The sequence below is a fragment of the Pyrus communis genome, chromosome 17 (assembly GCF_963583255.1).
Source record: "Pyrus communis chromosome 17, drPyrComm1.1, whole genome shotgun sequence".
NCBI classification, from domain to species: Eukaryota; Viridiplantae; Streptophyta; class Magnoliopsida; order Rosales; family Rosaceae; genus Pyrus; species Pyrus communis.
This window is the reverse complement of record NC_084819.1, coordinates 7243640-7260829: the sequence shown is the minus strand read 5'-3', so window position 1 is coordinate 7260829 and position 17190 is coordinate 7243640. Positions and strand designations below refer to the sequence as shown.

The 17190-nt window shown below is 38.5% G+C and overlaps 2 protein-coding genes across 2 annotated transcripts; one reads left to right on the top strand and one right to left on the bottom strand.

Annotated features, from left to right (window-relative positions):
- The first annotated feature begins 9678 nt into the window (after positions 1 to 9678).
- On the top strand, positions 9679 to 10780 carry LOC137722815 (uncharacterized). Its single transcript, XM_068461910.1, has 2 exons — positions 9679 to 9962; positions 10184 to 10780. Exons 1-2 carry the CDS (start codon positions 9903 to 9905, stop codon positions 10772 to 10774), a joined length of 651 nt encoding a protein of 216 aa, XP_068318011.1. The 5' UTR covers positions 9679 to 9902; the 3' UTR covers positions 10775 to 10780.
- Positions 10781 to 10908: 128 nt separating this feature from the next.
- On the bottom strand, positions 10909 to 14097 carry LOC137722814 (uncharacterized). Its single transcript, XM_068461909.1, has 7 exons — positions 13692 to 14097; positions 13091 to 13150; positions 12908 to 12990; positions 12048 to 12112; positions 11924 to 11957; positions 11695 to 11765; positions 10909 to 11548 (listed from the first exon to the last, which is right to left on the bottom strand). Exons 1-7 carry the CDS (start codon positions 13966 to 13968, stop codon positions 11458 to 11460), a joined length of 681 nt encoding a protein of 226 aa, XP_068318010.1. The 5' UTR covers positions 13969 to 14097; the 3' UTR covers positions 10909 to 11457.
- Positions 14098 to 17190: the final 3093 nt, after the last annotated feature.

The window sequence follows — 17190 nt, the reverse complement described above, 5'->3', positions numbered from 1 at the left end:
GAAATAAAAAAATAAACTAGTCTACTTCTAGGAAACCTAAATTAATAAAATATTAAATTTACTTTTTAAAACCGGATGAGATGACTATTCTACTCCTAAACTAATCACTATACTACTCCCTAGAGACTAATCAAATAAAAAGCCTTAATGGGACGTGACTGTCTGTGTGTGTGTACGATTTGAAATATAATAATAATAAATTTTGATATTGATTAAAGTAAATAATTTATTTAATATTTATTAACTCTTACTTTTTTTAAAATTAGTCCTATTGTTCAAAACTTTTACCTATTAGGTGGGCTATAACAATTAAAATTAATAAAATAATCTAAATTATCAGTATTTTTAACCTTAAACAACTAAAACTCTCCCTATGCTAGAGCCCACCCTAACCTTGTTACTAGCTCCGCCGTTGGGTGGCCCCACATTCATCCAAAACGAAACCCCTCGCTCACGGAGACCGACTCTCGCAATGCGATTTACAACTCCATTAGGCATTAGCACCCCTTGAAATTGAATACAACACCAAATGACAGCCATACCTCCTCATAATTTTCTTCCACTGCCAAACACTCCCCTTCCTGTAAAATCAGTTAGACAACCGCTTGCGAATCACAAGGGGAAGCAGATTTGTGTCAATCGCCAATTCTAACCCCACCTTCAACGCATATAATTCAATGGTCGTAACAGAGACAAGGCTTGGACCAACCATTGCCACAACCCCTTGTATTGTATTCACCATAATGATTACAAACTACAGTGCCAACACCCTTTCTACTAGGGTAGGTTCAGGTTAATTTGGTTCGGTTTTTTCGGTTTGGTTTTATTTGGTTTAGTTTCGGTACGGTTTTGATTTTTTTATTTTATCAAAGTTGACCTTTTTTTTTAATATGGAATTTAGAAATAGGCTCTGCATTGGTAGACTAATAACAAGAAAATTGGGAAAGTTATACAAGATCATATAAATCATTCCTATTCAATCAACCACCTCAGTTGCAAATAAAAATGATCACATTATCCATTCAAAAAGCAAACAAATAGAAAAGTTCTTCCAAGTGCCAAGGCCTTCCAAAACTTTCCTCTATAACCAATGGAATATCCACGGGCTGGTTCGGTATGGGATACCGAACTGAAACCCTTGTCCCAATTCCCAAGCCGAAGTTTTCGGGAATCCCAATTTCAAGACCGATCCCAAACCAAATTTTTAGGAATCCCGAAATAGTTTTGGGCTTTTGGGCTATTGGACCAAAACTTGACATATTGGGCTTTTGGTCTAAAAAGGCACAAAGTTCTTGATGCCTGCAATTGAACAATTCACACAAAACATCAAAATTATATTACATGTCAAAAATGAAAAGCTGTGAAAACACAGTTCAATACCTCGTTTAGACAGATTGGTTTCTCATAAAGTTTTATCATATGAAGCACCTTGATTGCCTGAATAGCAGTCAAATAAATACAAATAGTAAGAATCAGAAAACCACAACAGGGAAAGAGTGGCTAGAGTATCATGAGAGAAGGGCAACTGTGACATGCATAAGGTTTACACCATACTATAAAATTCATTTCACGTCCTTGACGAGAGGTTTCTTTTCGCACTCCTTCTTTGGGAACATACACAGTAACTGGAAGAGGAAGAAGGACGCTCACACTGCAATATATCTTAAAAAATCATATTCATATAGTTTCATTAAGAGTCACACACAGGTTACAACCATCTAAATCAAACATGAACAAAGGGTTTAATCTGCTCTGCATACAAAGGCTGGATGCAGCTTCAACAAAAAATGAGTGCAGACAAACGAAAATAGGGGCATACCAACATGGCCAATTTGAACGAAAGGTTCCCAAATAATTCTTGGAAAAGCAGAGCAACCAACAACTCAACTACTCAACCAACAACTCAACCAAAAGAATCTGTGCACGGTGCACTGGAATCTAGATGAAGAAGTCGAGAGAGAGAGACCAGAGAGGTGAGCGGCGCCGGTGGCCGTGGCTCTGGCTCTGTGCTGTGAAGGAAGGCTCCTTCACAGTGAGGGTTTGAGGGATGAGATGAGGTCAAGAGAGAGAGTGATTGATTGAGTGAGGGTGAGGTCGAGGAGGGTGAGGTGAGGTCGAGAGGGAGAGTGACTGAGTCCGACTATTTGACTATCTGAGTGAGGGTTTATTTGGATTCAACGGTTGAGATTAAATCCTAACCAAATCGAACGGTTGTTACAATTCCAAATGTATATTTAAAATTAAATAATATATATATATTTTTTTTTAATTTCGGTTCGGTTCGCAATCACCGAACAAATGCAAATGTGAGATCGATTCCCGTACCGAAATTTCAAGATCGGTTGGGTATTGGGTATCGAAATTTTCGGGATTTTCGGTTTGGGATTGTTTCAGTTCGGTTTCGGAATTTTTTTGGTTCGGTTTGGAATTTTAGATTTTTTTTTTCCACCCTTACCCTAATTGAACCAAGTATGCTCCTTGAAAAAGTCATAGGCTTAGTTTCAAACATGGCAACAAAGTTTTCACAAAAGAAACATTATGGGCATACATCTATAAAGGATTTGGTTTGGTTCGATTCAACTTTTCCTTTTTCAGTTTGATTTTTTTTTGTTTTTCGATTTTGATTCAATGTTCGGTCCAATTTTTTTCGAGCCACCCGTACCTTCTACCATCCCTAGCATCAGTCCCACCTTCAACTTACCAGCAATTTGAGAAAGTAAGCAATTGAAGAAATTATTTTTTTAGGTGATATTTAAGGTATTGCAAATTTTAAGGTGAACACGTGTACATATCTTTTTTTTATTGTTTTTTTTTTATGTCTTAGTAAATCTGTAAACGCAAAGGATATTAGGAATTAGATAATTCTTTTTTTTTTCTTTTTTCTTTTTTTAAATTCTGGATATTTGGAGACTTGACTAAACCAAAAAAGACTTGACTGGATATTGTTTCATAGCAGATGACTTAGAGGATAATCCATGCTAACTAGACAACCATACATGTATTCATACACCAAAATACCACAATCTATATCGAATGTATATGTGGTTTGACTGATTAATTAATATTTACAATTTTAAAAGGAGGCCGGATAGAAAATAAATAGAAAACAGAAGTTTAATTAGATTTATCATGTCACTTGGTATTACTGATATTCCTTTTCAATTGTAAGTGAAAAGTCTTAAGCTCGATTCTCGCTAAAAACGAAGTTGAACTATATTATTATGGCAAGCCCATTATAAGGTTCAGTACTCCTACACCCCTTTAGGGGGCATTTGTTTGCCCTCACTAAAGAGTACTGGACTGGACTGGACTAAGGGTTAGTCCAGTCCCATGTTTGTTCTTGACAGGGACTAGGTTTAATGAGACTAAGTCTCACTCGCTTCGACAAAAACGCTTGCTAAGGGGTCTTAGCGAAACCCCCCGAAAAGGAGCAAACTGCTAGTACTTACTTCGCCCCATCACTGCTTTGCTTCACCCCTCCCCGCTTCCCCCCATCTGTGCTTCGCTTCACCCCTCCCTGCTTCGCCATCTTTCCTTTCCCAGAAATCCCAATTGAGCTTCGTTGTATTTCCTCTCCCAGAAAAGTTAGAAACGTTTATCAAAGAGATAAAAAGAGAGACCAATGGAGTCGCCATGGCTTTGTGATGAAAGGAGCATAAAAAAGCGGGTACAAGATTTCGGTTCCGTCTCTGTCCCACGAATCTAACCCCAATTAAAGGTTGTTCTTGTCTAGAAATTTGTAGGAAAAACGAAATCAAAATCTGCGATAAACCAAAAAAATATCAAAATCTATGATAAACCCAAAAATATATTACCTTGGGTTGCAGTGCTTGTGACAGCCCATTCCGAAAATTTTAAAAAACGTACGTGTGAAAAGACGATTTTGCCCCTAGTGCGACTTCTTTATGATGTGTGGTTGTTTTTGGTTGTTTGTTGGCTGATGGTGGACCACACATTCCCCCACACACACACACACTCACCCTTTCCCTGTCCCGTGCCATTTCCCTTCCCATTTTCCATCTAAACGTACGGACACACACACAAACACATCAAATCTTCACAGATCGAAGAAACAAAGGACATATCCATGCTCGTGAGGTTCATTGGAGTCCAACCATACCCATTTCAGGTAAGGATACCTTCGTTTTCACGTCGAACTTGGGATACCCGATTTTTGGTACTGTTCATGCACATGTAAATTCTTATGTTTTTGGGAATTTCAAGCTTGTAGGAAGCTTGGTGAGGTCCTTAGAAGGCTCGGGGTGGTTCGTTTGAAGGTTTTGGACGTCGGGATCACGAGTTTCGAGGTTGGCCGGAGTTGGGGGTATTTTCCCGGCGAGATTTCATGGATTTTGGCACTTGAAAGTGGTATGATTTTGTTCCTCTCGTTGTAAGCTTCAATTTGGTACCAAATTTGTGAAATTTGGTTGAAAAACGAAGAAGATATCACGATTTGAAAATTTCCCGATTTTCCGACGCCGGCGACGGCGCCGGAGTCTCGCCGGAGAAGACGACGGAATATTCCGTCAGTTTGGACGGAATATTCCTAACGCCGTTGATGGAATCTGTTAAAGTTAACGGAATATTCCTGACGGCGTTAACTGACGCGTCAGCGTGCCAGGCACATGCCTACGTGTGGCCGTGCCTTGGCCGGCGAGTGGGGGCACGTGCGACGGTGAAAAATTATTTTAAAAATATGGGGATGTTCCTGAGGTTGAGTAGATCACGTTGATGTATTCATACACCCCATTTGAGCATTGTATGAGAAGTTCTTTCTTAAGTTTGGTTATGTGCTTTAAAATTAACGTTTTTATAGTTGTTTCGCATATAGGTGAATCCTATCCTGAGGACGAGCGTGGTCACTCGAGGCAGGGGAGTTACGACCCTTCCACTTACCAGTGAGTGGGCTTTTGGTTTTTCGTATATACCTATATACTTATATTTTTCCAAGAAAGTGATTTAAAACGTTTATTCGTTATATGCCATATATTATATTGCCGTTTGTTATGCATGGTTAGTTGCATTTCTATATGTGTATGTATTGGTGCTGCGGACGCACAGGTCAGTGCCAGGTAAGTGTAATTCATGTTTACATTCAGTAGTGATTTGAGATGCATAGAGAGCTCATAACCTGCACCCCCGGTGTCAGTGCTCCCGCCTAGAGTTGGGCACAGTCCTTCACGTGATGTTCACCTCCCGCACCACACGCTCAGCTTGGATCCAAGTTAGGTGCACAGTCCTGTCGTACAGACCACTCTAGGTGGTTCCGACTCGTAGGTGACCCGCGATTATTTGCCCAGCCTTCACGTGATCGTAGCACTTGAGCGTATATATATATATTACACCCAGACCTGTCGTACATACCACTTTAGGTGGTTCCGACTCGTGTGCAGGTCCAGTTAGTGAGATTGAGATTTGGGCTCTAGATTCAGCCGTACAGGTCACGTTAGGTGACTCCGGCTGACAGATTATATGATATTGATGCGTTATTACCTGAGCACTTGCATTTCATTTTGAGGTTTTGGCATAGCATATTCTTGAGCATGATTTGTATACATATGTACTCTATTTTCTGGGAAGTATACAGGTTTTACGGCGAGGGGTTAGAACTTATTCATTAAATGGTTTTCGAAAAACTTTGTTTTTGCCCACTCACGTTTTGGTTTTGCGCCCCTCCAGGTTCTAGTTGGCTAGCACGTTTGGTGGCTTCCCTGAGGATTTCCCCGGCATATCTGACAGACCACCACCAGTGTAGGACCACCTTCGGGTGTACTTTTGTTGCTTCGTTTTCTCCTGGACTGCATTAGGTTTTCATGCTCTGAACTTAGTGTCGCACTTACGCTTGCACTCATTTATTATTACTTTTTGTAAAACTAGTTTTTGTTTATTCGTATTACTATTTCCATTATTATTTTATTAGCTTCCGCACTGTGCACATGGTTACGTCACTTCCACGTGACGGCCAGCATGCCCTGATCTCGATCGGGGTGTGTCAGTGTTTGTAGGAAAAAACGAAATCAAATTTGGAGGTGTAAAACATAAATTATAGTAGAAATTTGATATGTGATTTCGAATTTGCAGTGCTCTCTCTACTTTGAGGAACAAAATGCACATATCCTCCTTTAAGGAAGAAAACTGGGAGAAATGGGGGAGAAAAAGAGAGAGAGGAGGGAGATGGTCGGCCGGAGAAAAAAAGGAAGAAAATGAAGGAGATGGGAGTGAGAGAATGGGAAGAAAGAAGAAAACGATGGGTCGGAGAAATAAAAAGGGAAGAAAATGAGGGAGAGGGGAGTGAGAGAGTGGGAAGGAAGGAAGAAGAAAAATGGTAGAAGTTTCGAGATAAGAAGATATTTCCAAAAAGAAAAAGATAAATTAATAATATAATATAATTTTTTATGAATTAAACAAATATAATATTAAAATTTATTAATTATTTTGCTTCATAATCCGACACTGCACTAAATGCTTCATTAAATTAGTCCAGCTTAATCTAGTCTAAGCCAGTCCAGCTTAATCCTTGAAGCTAGTCCAGTCCGAGATAATGCGGTGCAATAAACATACCCTTAGTGTACTATCGTTTGTTCTAAAAAAAACAAATATATATATATATATATATATATATATATATATATATCATTAGGAGGTATTTTTATTTTTAATTAAAAAATAGAGATCATATTCATGAATTGACTTCCTTAAACAACGTTTCATTTTTATTTATTTGGGTGCTTAGAGGAATCTTTGCATTGGATTGTTTGTGGTGCAAGTAAAAGAGTGGCATCAAATCAATATATGCTAATCCATGTTGGTCATCTAATAATTGTTTATTCATAAATTTGGAGGAAAGTTTACCTAATTATTGTTATTGGGTTGCAACCGACTTTCCATTAATCATAATATTATATCGAAATAAACTGCCATCAACTTTAGAGCACTCCATCCATCCCTAATTATACTTGCAATTGAGTGAAATTTGCATATATGCCCACAGAAAGTTGCTCCACCGGTGGAAAATGAGAGGGCGGTTCGAAGAAAACACCAAAAAAATTAAAATATATATTTGTGAATATTAACTGCATGTACCTTGCCTTTACTGCTTCTAAACGGTGGAATTTCTTTTACTTATGAATGAGAGGTTTTAGGTTTGAATTTCATGAATGACGACTTCGATACTAAATTAGGTTGTCCATTGTGTAGTTTAACCGAACTTCCTTCCCGTAGTGTAAAATATATCGTTGTATTAAAAAAAAATTATTAACCCCCTGCCCTCCACCAAAAGGTGAAGATGCTCTTATAGTACAAATGCTTATATATGAAGATAATTTTGGATGCTTGCTTCTTATTACTATAGCTTATGGGTGCATTTATTTTTTATTTGTAAGTTTGAAGTTTTAGGTTCAAACTCTGTAGACGGTATTAAAAGAAATGTAGAATGCTATTTAAACAAATATGGAGAGAATTACTAGAGAAGATAAAGACAAATAATTTTTTTTTTTTTTTTGTCAAACAATAGATTTTGTTAGATTAACCACCGACGAAATTTGAACTCACGCCATTATATAAGGGCTCAACACTTTTCAACCATTGTGATAAAGAGTCACTTGCATAATGACAAATAAATTAGGTTTGCAGAGAATGCTTCTATATACGCCCACAAAAGTAGTTTCAAACTTTCAAGAGTCCCCTTTTTGGTTCAAACAACATCTAGAAGTGTGGCCTTGAATCCAATTCTCCGACTTCACCTTTATGTTGGTTCAAACGATTTGATATCACAGAAATATTCTTGCCAGAGAAATATGCACGGAAAGAGAACCCAGACACCATGTTTGAAAACAAATGAGTTGAATAGGTAAAATTAATTACTTTTTTTTTTTTGTTGAAAAAGGGGGACAACTGGTGGCGAATCACGGTTATTCACTTCTTCCAGGCTTAGAGGAGGCTAGTTGGAAAATTCAGCCTATCCGTAACCACGATTGTCCTTTGTGAAACTTCAAACAATCTTTGGAGACTTTTCGCATCAATATATAAATTTAAGTACGGTTCCATTGCACAGTTAAAACATATATTTTTGCACTGATATACCAATGGTTGGACCAACCACCAACATGTATTCCGTCCACATAATTCAAACTTAAAATTTCACATTTACAAATAAAAAGAAATTGTACCCATAAACTGTAGTAATAAGTAGCAAGTCCAATATTATCTTCTTATACAAGTATTTGTACTGTAAAGTTCATAACAGTTCATGTAAAAAATGCATTTGTACTTTTCTTTGATATAATATATATATATTACATGTCAAAGAAAAATGTTAGGGTCGCCCAATAGATGTGTAATTAGCTTTTAGTTGTTGATTTGTATTAGCGTGAGGAATCTCTAATTTAATAGTTAAAAGTTAAAATTCTGAAGTCAATTATGGAGTCAAAAATTAGAGATATGCTATCCACATATCTCATTTTATTTTTCATACACCTCTTAATAATTTTTGTTCGTTGATCTTTTTCAATTTATCCGATCCGACGATTAAAAATTAAAAATATATGTGAAAAGTAAAATAGGATGTGTGGATATCACACAAAAATTAACATTAAACTTCACTTTTTACGTGCATTGCAGATTGCTTAGAAAGATGAGCCCTAAAACTGGTCCACAGGTGTATGACGTGGCAACCACCGCCCAATCAGCGTGAAGCGATAGAGATTTGACGTCAAAGGCAGGTGGAGGACGTTGACATTGGCTTTTTGTGCTTCCCACTTACCCTCCAGTTTAGGGACGCCGTCCCCCCTCTCTCTCTCTTTCTCTCATATTTGACTTTGGCTGCCATGCATAGACTTAATAAAACCACTAACCCTGATTAACGATAATCTGTGTACCTTGTTTTGTTTTTAAATTTTCTAATTTGTCTTGATAAGTGACGCTGAGTATTTATCATTACGGCTGAGGCAACTTGTTGTATATTCTCCTTTTTATTTTGGGGTCAAATGTTTTAAAATTTGAGGTTTAGCAACTCCTTGAAATTAAAAATAAAAGTAAATTCATGGTTCAACATCTAATCATAAATATTATACTCTCATGGTATTTGAAATTTGACACAAGAACACCATTTCAATGCCGTACAAGCATAGAATTCTTCTGTTTTCAATCCATATAAAATCAATCACACCCATCATTTTCACTCACAAATTCAACGATTGCTAGATACATTGTAGCATTAGGTTTTCATCTATTTCTTATTTCGGATAAGACAAAACCAACGAATTTAGTTACACTACAACATTGTTAATGATGTCTAGCTAAAAATAAACGCGGATAAGGTACAATATCTTACATGCTAAAAATAAACATAGATAAGATCAGACACGGATATGAACAACTACTAATCGACACTTTTATTCGAAGTCCAAACTTTGGGAATTGATTTGATTTTGACGAAGTGTAATATTTACTCAAATGCACAATATTAGGAGGAATTGAGGTAGAAAAATGGGGTTATGTGACAAAATTGGAACACAAATACAAACTCTCCAACCCGTACATTTTACCTAAATAGAAAACACACCGAAGACCAGGTTGGTGTGCACAAAATAAATAAATAAAAAAAAAAGCTAGACGGATCTTGAAACTAATAGCAACCGAACACGTTGGTCATGCGCGGCAGCGGCGCAATGTCAACGGTCCTCGAGAATCCTTTGTGGGACCTCTGTCCTTCTCTCGCGTATAAACCCCGAACTTGGACACACTGTTTCTCGAACCCAGAATTTTATTAGCTTTCCATCAAAGAAAAGCACCCACCTCTTCCAAAATTTAGAAATTTAGAAGGAAAAAAAAAATTCATTTGATCCATTTGTGCAAGAATTAAAAGCAAAGAAGAAGAATTAGAAGAGGAATTGACAGAGAAAATGAAGCTGATTTGGTCCCCTGATACTGCAACGAAGGCCTACATCGACACCGTCCGATCCGTAAGCAATTCTTTCATTCCTCAAAACCCAAAAGTTCCTTTTTTGATTGAATTTCATGGTCTTTTGTTATTTTAATGATTAATTCGATCGGTTTTATTGATTTTGCGATGTGGGTTTTGTTCGAAGAATCAAAAGTTTCTTGCTTTAATCAATTTTTGATGCCTTATTAATCATTCATTTTGGCGAATTAATTAATTTCGTGCTGGGCGTTTTGTTCGCAGTGCGAGGTTTTTCAAGAATCCGGCGTGGCGGAGCTTGTTTCGGCCATGGCGGCCGGCTGGAACGCGGAGTTCATCGTCGAGACGTGGTCTTCGGGAGGGGTGATCGCCACCAGCATTGGGCTTGAAATCGCCAGCCGCCACACGCGCGGGAGGCACGTGTGCGTGGTGCCAGACGAGCAGTCGAGGGAAGAATACGCCGCGGCGACGAAGGAGGCAGGGATGGAGGTGGAGGTGCTTGTGGGGGAGCCGGAGGAGGTGATGGCTGGGCTCGTGGGGGTGGATTTTTTGGTAGTGGATTCGAAGCGGAAGGACTTCGCAAGGGTTTTAAGGCAGGCGCGGCTCAGCCATCGGGGGGCGGTGCTTGTGTGCAAAAACGCTAGTTCGAGAAATACTTCGAGCTTCCGGTGGCGGAGCGTGGTGGATTGTGGGTCGCGGCGCGTGGTCCGGTCGGTTTTTTTGCCGGTCGGGAAAGGTCTGGATATGGCGCACGTGTCCAGCAGTGGAGGGAATTTGGAGTCGGGAAAAGGAGAAAATAAATGGGTTAAACATTTTGATCAACGATCCGGGGAAGAACATGTTATCAGAAAGTAATTTTCCTCAGGAAATAATAATTTTTTTGTAACTTTTTTCCATAATTTTTTTTTTTAATCTGTAAATGTACGTAGTTTTGTGTCTGTGAACCCAATTGTGTACAAAGTTTGTCTCTTGGACCCAATCATCTTATACGAAAATTCTATAGTGTTCCGGAATATATTAATTTCCGACATTCAGTTCAATTTATTTTGTTTTCCCCTCTCAAAGCATTTGCCGGCAGCTCTCATATGGCAGCTTGAAAATATCCGAGCCTTTGCGGAAATAACGCGCTGCAAACCTTAAGCAACTGAGGGTTTGCGGAAACACGTCTTTAATCTAAGCAACGAGCAGTTTATGGTAGAGGCGAAAACCCGACCTTCTACGTTGAATTTCATATACAGAGTAGAGATTTGAAACGCCATGTAGAACTAATTATACCCAGCAACTGGTATTTTCAACATTACTCATGGACAACGTATTCCCTAACATTTAGTGAGTCTGCCCTTGGATCCGAGGTGTCTGCTCTTGAATTGTTTCGATACGAACATGATGCACCGGCCTCTGCATGGATCAATATTGCTTAGACGCAGTGCAGGAAAGACATAGTAGTCACAGCTTATGAATGACAAACAACCGGATTGCGAGTGAGGAGAGAGCGTGCCAACTTCCAACACGTACAGAATTCTCAACTATAATAACACTCAGTCCCAACTGTCTCGGCTTCTTCTAAATGCTTTTTTGTCCGAAAGAACCTTCTTGCTCTTAAGCCGTTTTTGTTCCCCAATGGCAGCCCTACAAAATGGAGGGGCAACAACAATATCAGAGCCAAAACAATTCAGAACACAAAGAAATTACAGAGTACAAGGGGTATTGCGAAGAGGCCAGCAGCAAAACTAAGGGTAAAAAATATGCAAACACATATGATAACGAGCTCTCACATTTTAGCTATCTTCTTCTTTTGCTCTTCCGAGGGAGGAGGTGGGACATAAGAAGCAGCATCAATAATTGCCTGTTTCACTAATTTATTACAACTGTTTGGGAAATGGCCAAAATCTAGGCAATTTTACTTCCCATAATTGAGTGAATCATCTTATGTATTTGCATCAAAGCACTGGCCATAACGCATCATCCCACAAAACATAAATAATACGCATTGATTTTTAGTACCTGAAATTTCTCCAGAGCATCTTCAATATTACCCCTGAAGACAAATGGTTGCACCAAACCAAATTCGTTGGAAAAACATAAGCAGAACTGATAACGTAGAGGAGAGAAGAGAAAAGAAGTTTACTTTTGCGTCCGAGTCTTAGTTGAAGAAATCACAAGCTCCCCATCTTTGTTGATCCGATTCTTCTCCTGTTAATAACCAGAAAAATGAACAATTGTAGATAGACAATAGAAAGAAAGTTTGGTCAACTAATCACAACAAAAAGGAGACTACCAACCAACATATAACGCATACAGTATTTTTGTGTTTGTTTGTTTGCTACCCCACTCGTAAGGGTGGGGCGGCCCTACTAACCCGAGGGGCTTAGGGCGTGCTTAAAGTGACTTCACAAGAGTGGTGAACAGAATTTCCAACACCATGCCTCGCTTGACCAAGGCTCCATCATCCATCAATCGCTTTAATGCCCTTCTTAGTTACAAGCCTACGCTATCAGGCTCGACAATAATGCATACAGTATGGGTTTATTAAAATTATTAAGGCTGGGGTTACTATTCTAGAGCACGCACATTCAACATGCTCATGTAGTGTTTGTCGTTTTGAGGCATCGTTGGGTGCAATATGAGTAAACATGCCAACGTCAAAAGAGTTTGAGGACACCAAAATATTCTAAAGTTACACAACTGTCCAGTAAAATCAATGAGATATCGGTAGGCATTATGCAGGGACTACCATATGAGCTCTTTCTCATTTCCATTTCAAAATTCTCATGCAAGGATTCCCTCATCTAAAACCCCTCCTACTCCTATGTATTACATGCATATAAGTAAAATCCACCACTCTTATGCGTTCTGACTTCTGAGCATATCTTACTTCAGTGACTGGAATAATAATGATCAATACTGCCCTCCGTCTAACAAAGACGTTCTTATTTTTCTTAACAGTAAGAACACAAGTCGTGGAAATTAGGATTCACAGCCACATACCATTTGCAAAATCCTCTCCCTGACCCATTCACTTAGCCAATACGCCTTTTCTACATTGAAGCGCATGTCCACCTTGGTGTTCACTGTGCAATTGATAGCAGAACAAAAGTAACACTTGGATAATACCGAAAGAAAACAAAACAAAACTCCAATCCATGGACAAAAACAAAGACGTTCACAGACCTTTGTTAACATTCTGCCCTCCAGGCCCTCCACTTCTGGCAAAACTAACAGTTACATGGTCTTCACACATGCATAAAAGAAAGAAAAAAAACAAATGATCAAATAGAAGAATGTTTAACGTAAACACTAAAACATTGCGGTAAAACATTCAATCAACCGCCCCCGGCTGTTGGCAAATGATAACAAGAGTTGTTCTAGTTAAGTAAGTCTTGGTTGCTATAATTCATGTTCGCTGGGCAACGTATGCAAATTCATAGAATGGTAAGTAGTACATAATTGAATGATTAAATCAATTGGAAGTATTAGATTTCTCATAGCAAGTCGAATGGATAGAATCCTCGACGTTAGTCCGATTAATAAATAATTTGTACCACTTTAAACACAAAATAGAGAATGAAAAAACCATCAATTTACACTAATTTCTATCATTTTCTGTCTAATTACACGAAGCAATAAATTAATTACGAAATAATAATCATAATATTAAGCTGCAAATTAAGCAATTAGACAAGTTTTTCGATAACCAGAAGTAGAAAATCCACCGAAACAGACAGAAATATTCAGTAATCAATAGAAACATAATTGGAGTAGCGGCAGTGACCTAGCGTGATTTTAGGAGGGGGATTTTTGTCAGCGGAGAGAGCTCGCTCCTCGGCCGCTTGCAGGAGCTGGTTGACCTGCGAGAGCCGAGCCGACACCTTGTTCCCGCTGCCGCCGGAGTCCGACGCGGCGCAACGGACACGGCCGATTCCGATTCCGATTCCGGTTCCTCCATTGGAGGAGCGGAGTACAATCGTAGGGATTGATGAAGGAAATGACAAGGATGGTCGGAAGACGTGCCTGAGGATCATGTTCGTTGTGGTTCTCAGAACCGCCATTTTCCCAGCTTGAGAAAAGCCCTAAAACCGTTTAAATTTTAAATTATCAGTTTTATTCTCTTCTTTTTTTCTGGTCACCCTTTTTTGTTTCCCTTTTTCTTTATCAGAGAAAGATTTGGCTCCTCGTGATTGAGGAGGAGCTTCTCCTCAATTAATTTAGTGGCTGGTTCACACAACTATGCACTTATGGTCGAAATCGTATCTTTATTATTATGGTATCTTTAAAGAATATGTCAAAATGCTCAAGCAAATACGAAAAATAAAAAAAAGATAGCAACAATGTTTTCCAATTGAAAAACCAAATTTGATGCAGCATGACATGACATGTATGGGCAGCCCTCACCTATCTTGCCAAAATCAACCACAGCTTCAAATCTTTTTTTATTTGATTATTAGATACATTTTATTAATTTTATTATTATCTTTCTGTTTTAAAATATTTATTATAATAGTTTATTAATAAAATAATACTTTAATTTTACATATCATTGAAGAGCAAAATCTTGAAAATGTTAAAATGCCACATAAGTTGTCGAATTTGAATATTATATTTGAAATTTGGCATCTTTATGGGATGCAGAAAAAATATTTGGGCTAAAAAGCCCATGAAACCACAAAAAAAAAAATCAAAATTGATCTAAAATAAGTGATAAAAATTGATAGGCGTGATTTTGTCGACTAATAAAAAAAAAAAGTAAAATTACATAAAATAGTAAAAAGTAAATAATGGTTTTTATCACAATTGGTTTCTAAAGTTGAACAGACATATGAACCAAAATGTTCATTGAAATTTTCAATTAATTAATTTGATTCTTAAAAATGAGTCTTGACATGGTCGCTTATTTGTCTTTTCATTAAATTTTTTGTTGTGTACTTTTGACAAAAATAAATAAATAAAATTTGTAATGTACAGATGTAACACGCTAGATGACACACCCCGACCGAGATCAGGGCATGCTGGCCGTCACACGAAGGTGACGTAGCCATGTGCGCGTGCGGAAGCTAATAAGAAGGTAATATAAAAGTACTAATAATTAAAAACCTAACATCATACAAAGTACTAGTGTATGTGAGACACAATTCAGAGCAAGTCTACAACAGTCCAAAAGGAAAAGATACGACATATTTACACCCGAAGGTGACCCTACAATGGTGAATGTCTGTCAGAAATGCCGGGACGCCCTCTGGGATAAACCACCGCACTTGCTAGACCACTAGAACCTGGAGGGGCGCAAAAACAAAAGCGTGAGTGGGCAAAAACAAAGTTCTTTGAAAACTCTTTAGCAAAACACATTCTAACCCCTCGCCGTAAAACCTGTATACTTCCCAGAAAATGAACATATATACGTATGTATAGGTATGCCAATCATGCTCCACAATATGCCATTCATGCTCCATAATATGCCATTCAGAATCTCATAATCAAATATGAATGCTCAAGCGTAATTCACATCACAATATATAATCTGGCAGCCGGGAGTCACCTAACGTGACATGTACCGCTGCACCTAGAGCTCCACGCTCAACTCAATCACTGAATCTGCACACGAGTCGGAACCACCTAACGTGGTCTGTACGACAAGCTGGGCGTAATATATATGTATGCTAATTACCAATGCACGTGATGATGCATAAACAATATTCAAATGATGCATGGCATAAAACATATAACCTTTTCTATTCTATTTCTGGGAATTTAGAGGTATATAGGTATATACGGAAAACAAAAGCCCACTCACTGATAATTAGAAGGGTCGTAGCCCCCTTGCCTCGAGTGTGTACGCTCGTCTTCGGAAAACGAATCACCTATACGCGACAAAGTTACGAAAACGTTAATTTAAAAGCACCTAAGCAACTTCTCGTAATAACTTCTCATACATTGCTCAAATTGGACAATTGAATATACCAATGTGATCTACACAACCCCAGGATCACACACATATTTTTAGAAAAATTTTTGGACCACGCACGCGCCCCCACGCGCCGTCACAGGTACGGCCCTACGCGCGGCCCACGTGCACTGCACACTGACGGCGTCAACTGACGCCGTCAGGAATATTCCGTTAACTGACGGAATATTCCGTCAAATCTAACCAGATTCCGTCCACTGCCGTTAGGAATATTCCGTTAGACTTAACGGAATATTCCCCTGTCTTCTCCGGCGAGCCTTCGCCGGCGCCGGTGGCCGGAAAACTGGGAAATTTTCCAACTTTGTTTTCTCACTCGTTTTTCAACCAAATTTCACGTTCTTTATACCAAAATGAAGCTTAGAACTAGTAGAACAACGTTAGACTAGTTTTAAGGCCTAAAAATTAAAGAATCTCACCTGCAACAACGATCCAAGTTCGGCCAACTTCGAACCTAGCCTTCCCAACGTCCAAATTCACCCAACGAACCACTCCGAGGCTCCTTGGGACCTCACAAACACATCTACAAGCTTAGAAATTCCAAAAACAAGCTAGTTTAGGTTTGCATGAACAGTGTTCAAATCGGACCTCGTTGAAACGACGTGAAAACAACGATATCCTTACCTGAAAATGGCACCTCTGAACTCCTCTCAGCTCCACGAACACGATGGTGGTCTTGGTTTCTTGTTTGGTGAAGATTTGATTAGGTTTGTATGTGTGTCCGTGTGTAGAGGAAGAAGAAGAAGAAGGTGAACTCGGGGAGGAAGAGAGAGAGAGAGAGACTGAGAGAAGAGAGAAGGGACAGAGTGAGGGAATGAGGGAGGGAATCCCGGGAAGAAAAGAAAATGTATGATTGTGTGTGGTCCCACCACCCACACAACACAAATATACTCGTAAACGAATAGATTAGGGGTAAAATCGTAATTTCCCATGTACGTTAAAATGAAATTTGGGATGGGATGTTACACTAGAGGGTCCCTCATATCCAATAATACGGTCCCACATAGAATAACTATAAAAAAAATTTAAAAGAGTTAAAAACTAAAACTAATAAAACTTAAATAGAAAAAAGAAATAAAAGATTTTAAATAAATAAAACAAAATCGTCGTCTTCATCTCCCACCTAGGAGGATCAAGCCAATGAGCAATTACAATCAAATAGTGGTTCATTTACTAATTCGTAATCAAAATGCAAGGAATTAATTAATGAGAAGTTGAAATGGAAAAGTGTCATAATTGAATTTATCTTGAAGTTGTTTATTAAAACCTTTTGGAATTGGAACAGGATTGGAATAGATTCCATATAAATTGTTTA

Excerpts from the sequence above, each read along its gene's own strand:
- LOC137722815 (XM_068461910.1), top strand. The coding sequence starts at position 9,903 with ATGAAGCTGATTTGGTCCCCTGATACTGCAACGAAGGCCTACATCGAC. Across the intron at positions 9,963-10,183 it reads ACATCGACACCGTCCGATCC|TGCGAGGTTTTTCAAGAATC; the intron begins GTAAGCAATTCT and ends TTTTGTTCGCAG.
- LOC137722814 (XM_068461909.1), bottom strand. The coding sequence starts at position 13,968 with ATGGCGGTTCTGAGAACCACAACGAACATGATCCTCAGGCACGTCTTC. Across the intron at positions 12,991-13,090 it reads AGGGCAGAATGTTAACAAAG|TGAACACCAAGGTGGACATG; the intron begins GTCTGTGAACGT and ends TCAATTGCACAG. Across the intron at positions 11,958-12,047 it reads ACTAAGACTCGGACGCAAAA|GGGTAATATTGAAGATGCTC; the intron begins GTAAACTTCTTT and ends ATTTGTCTTCAG.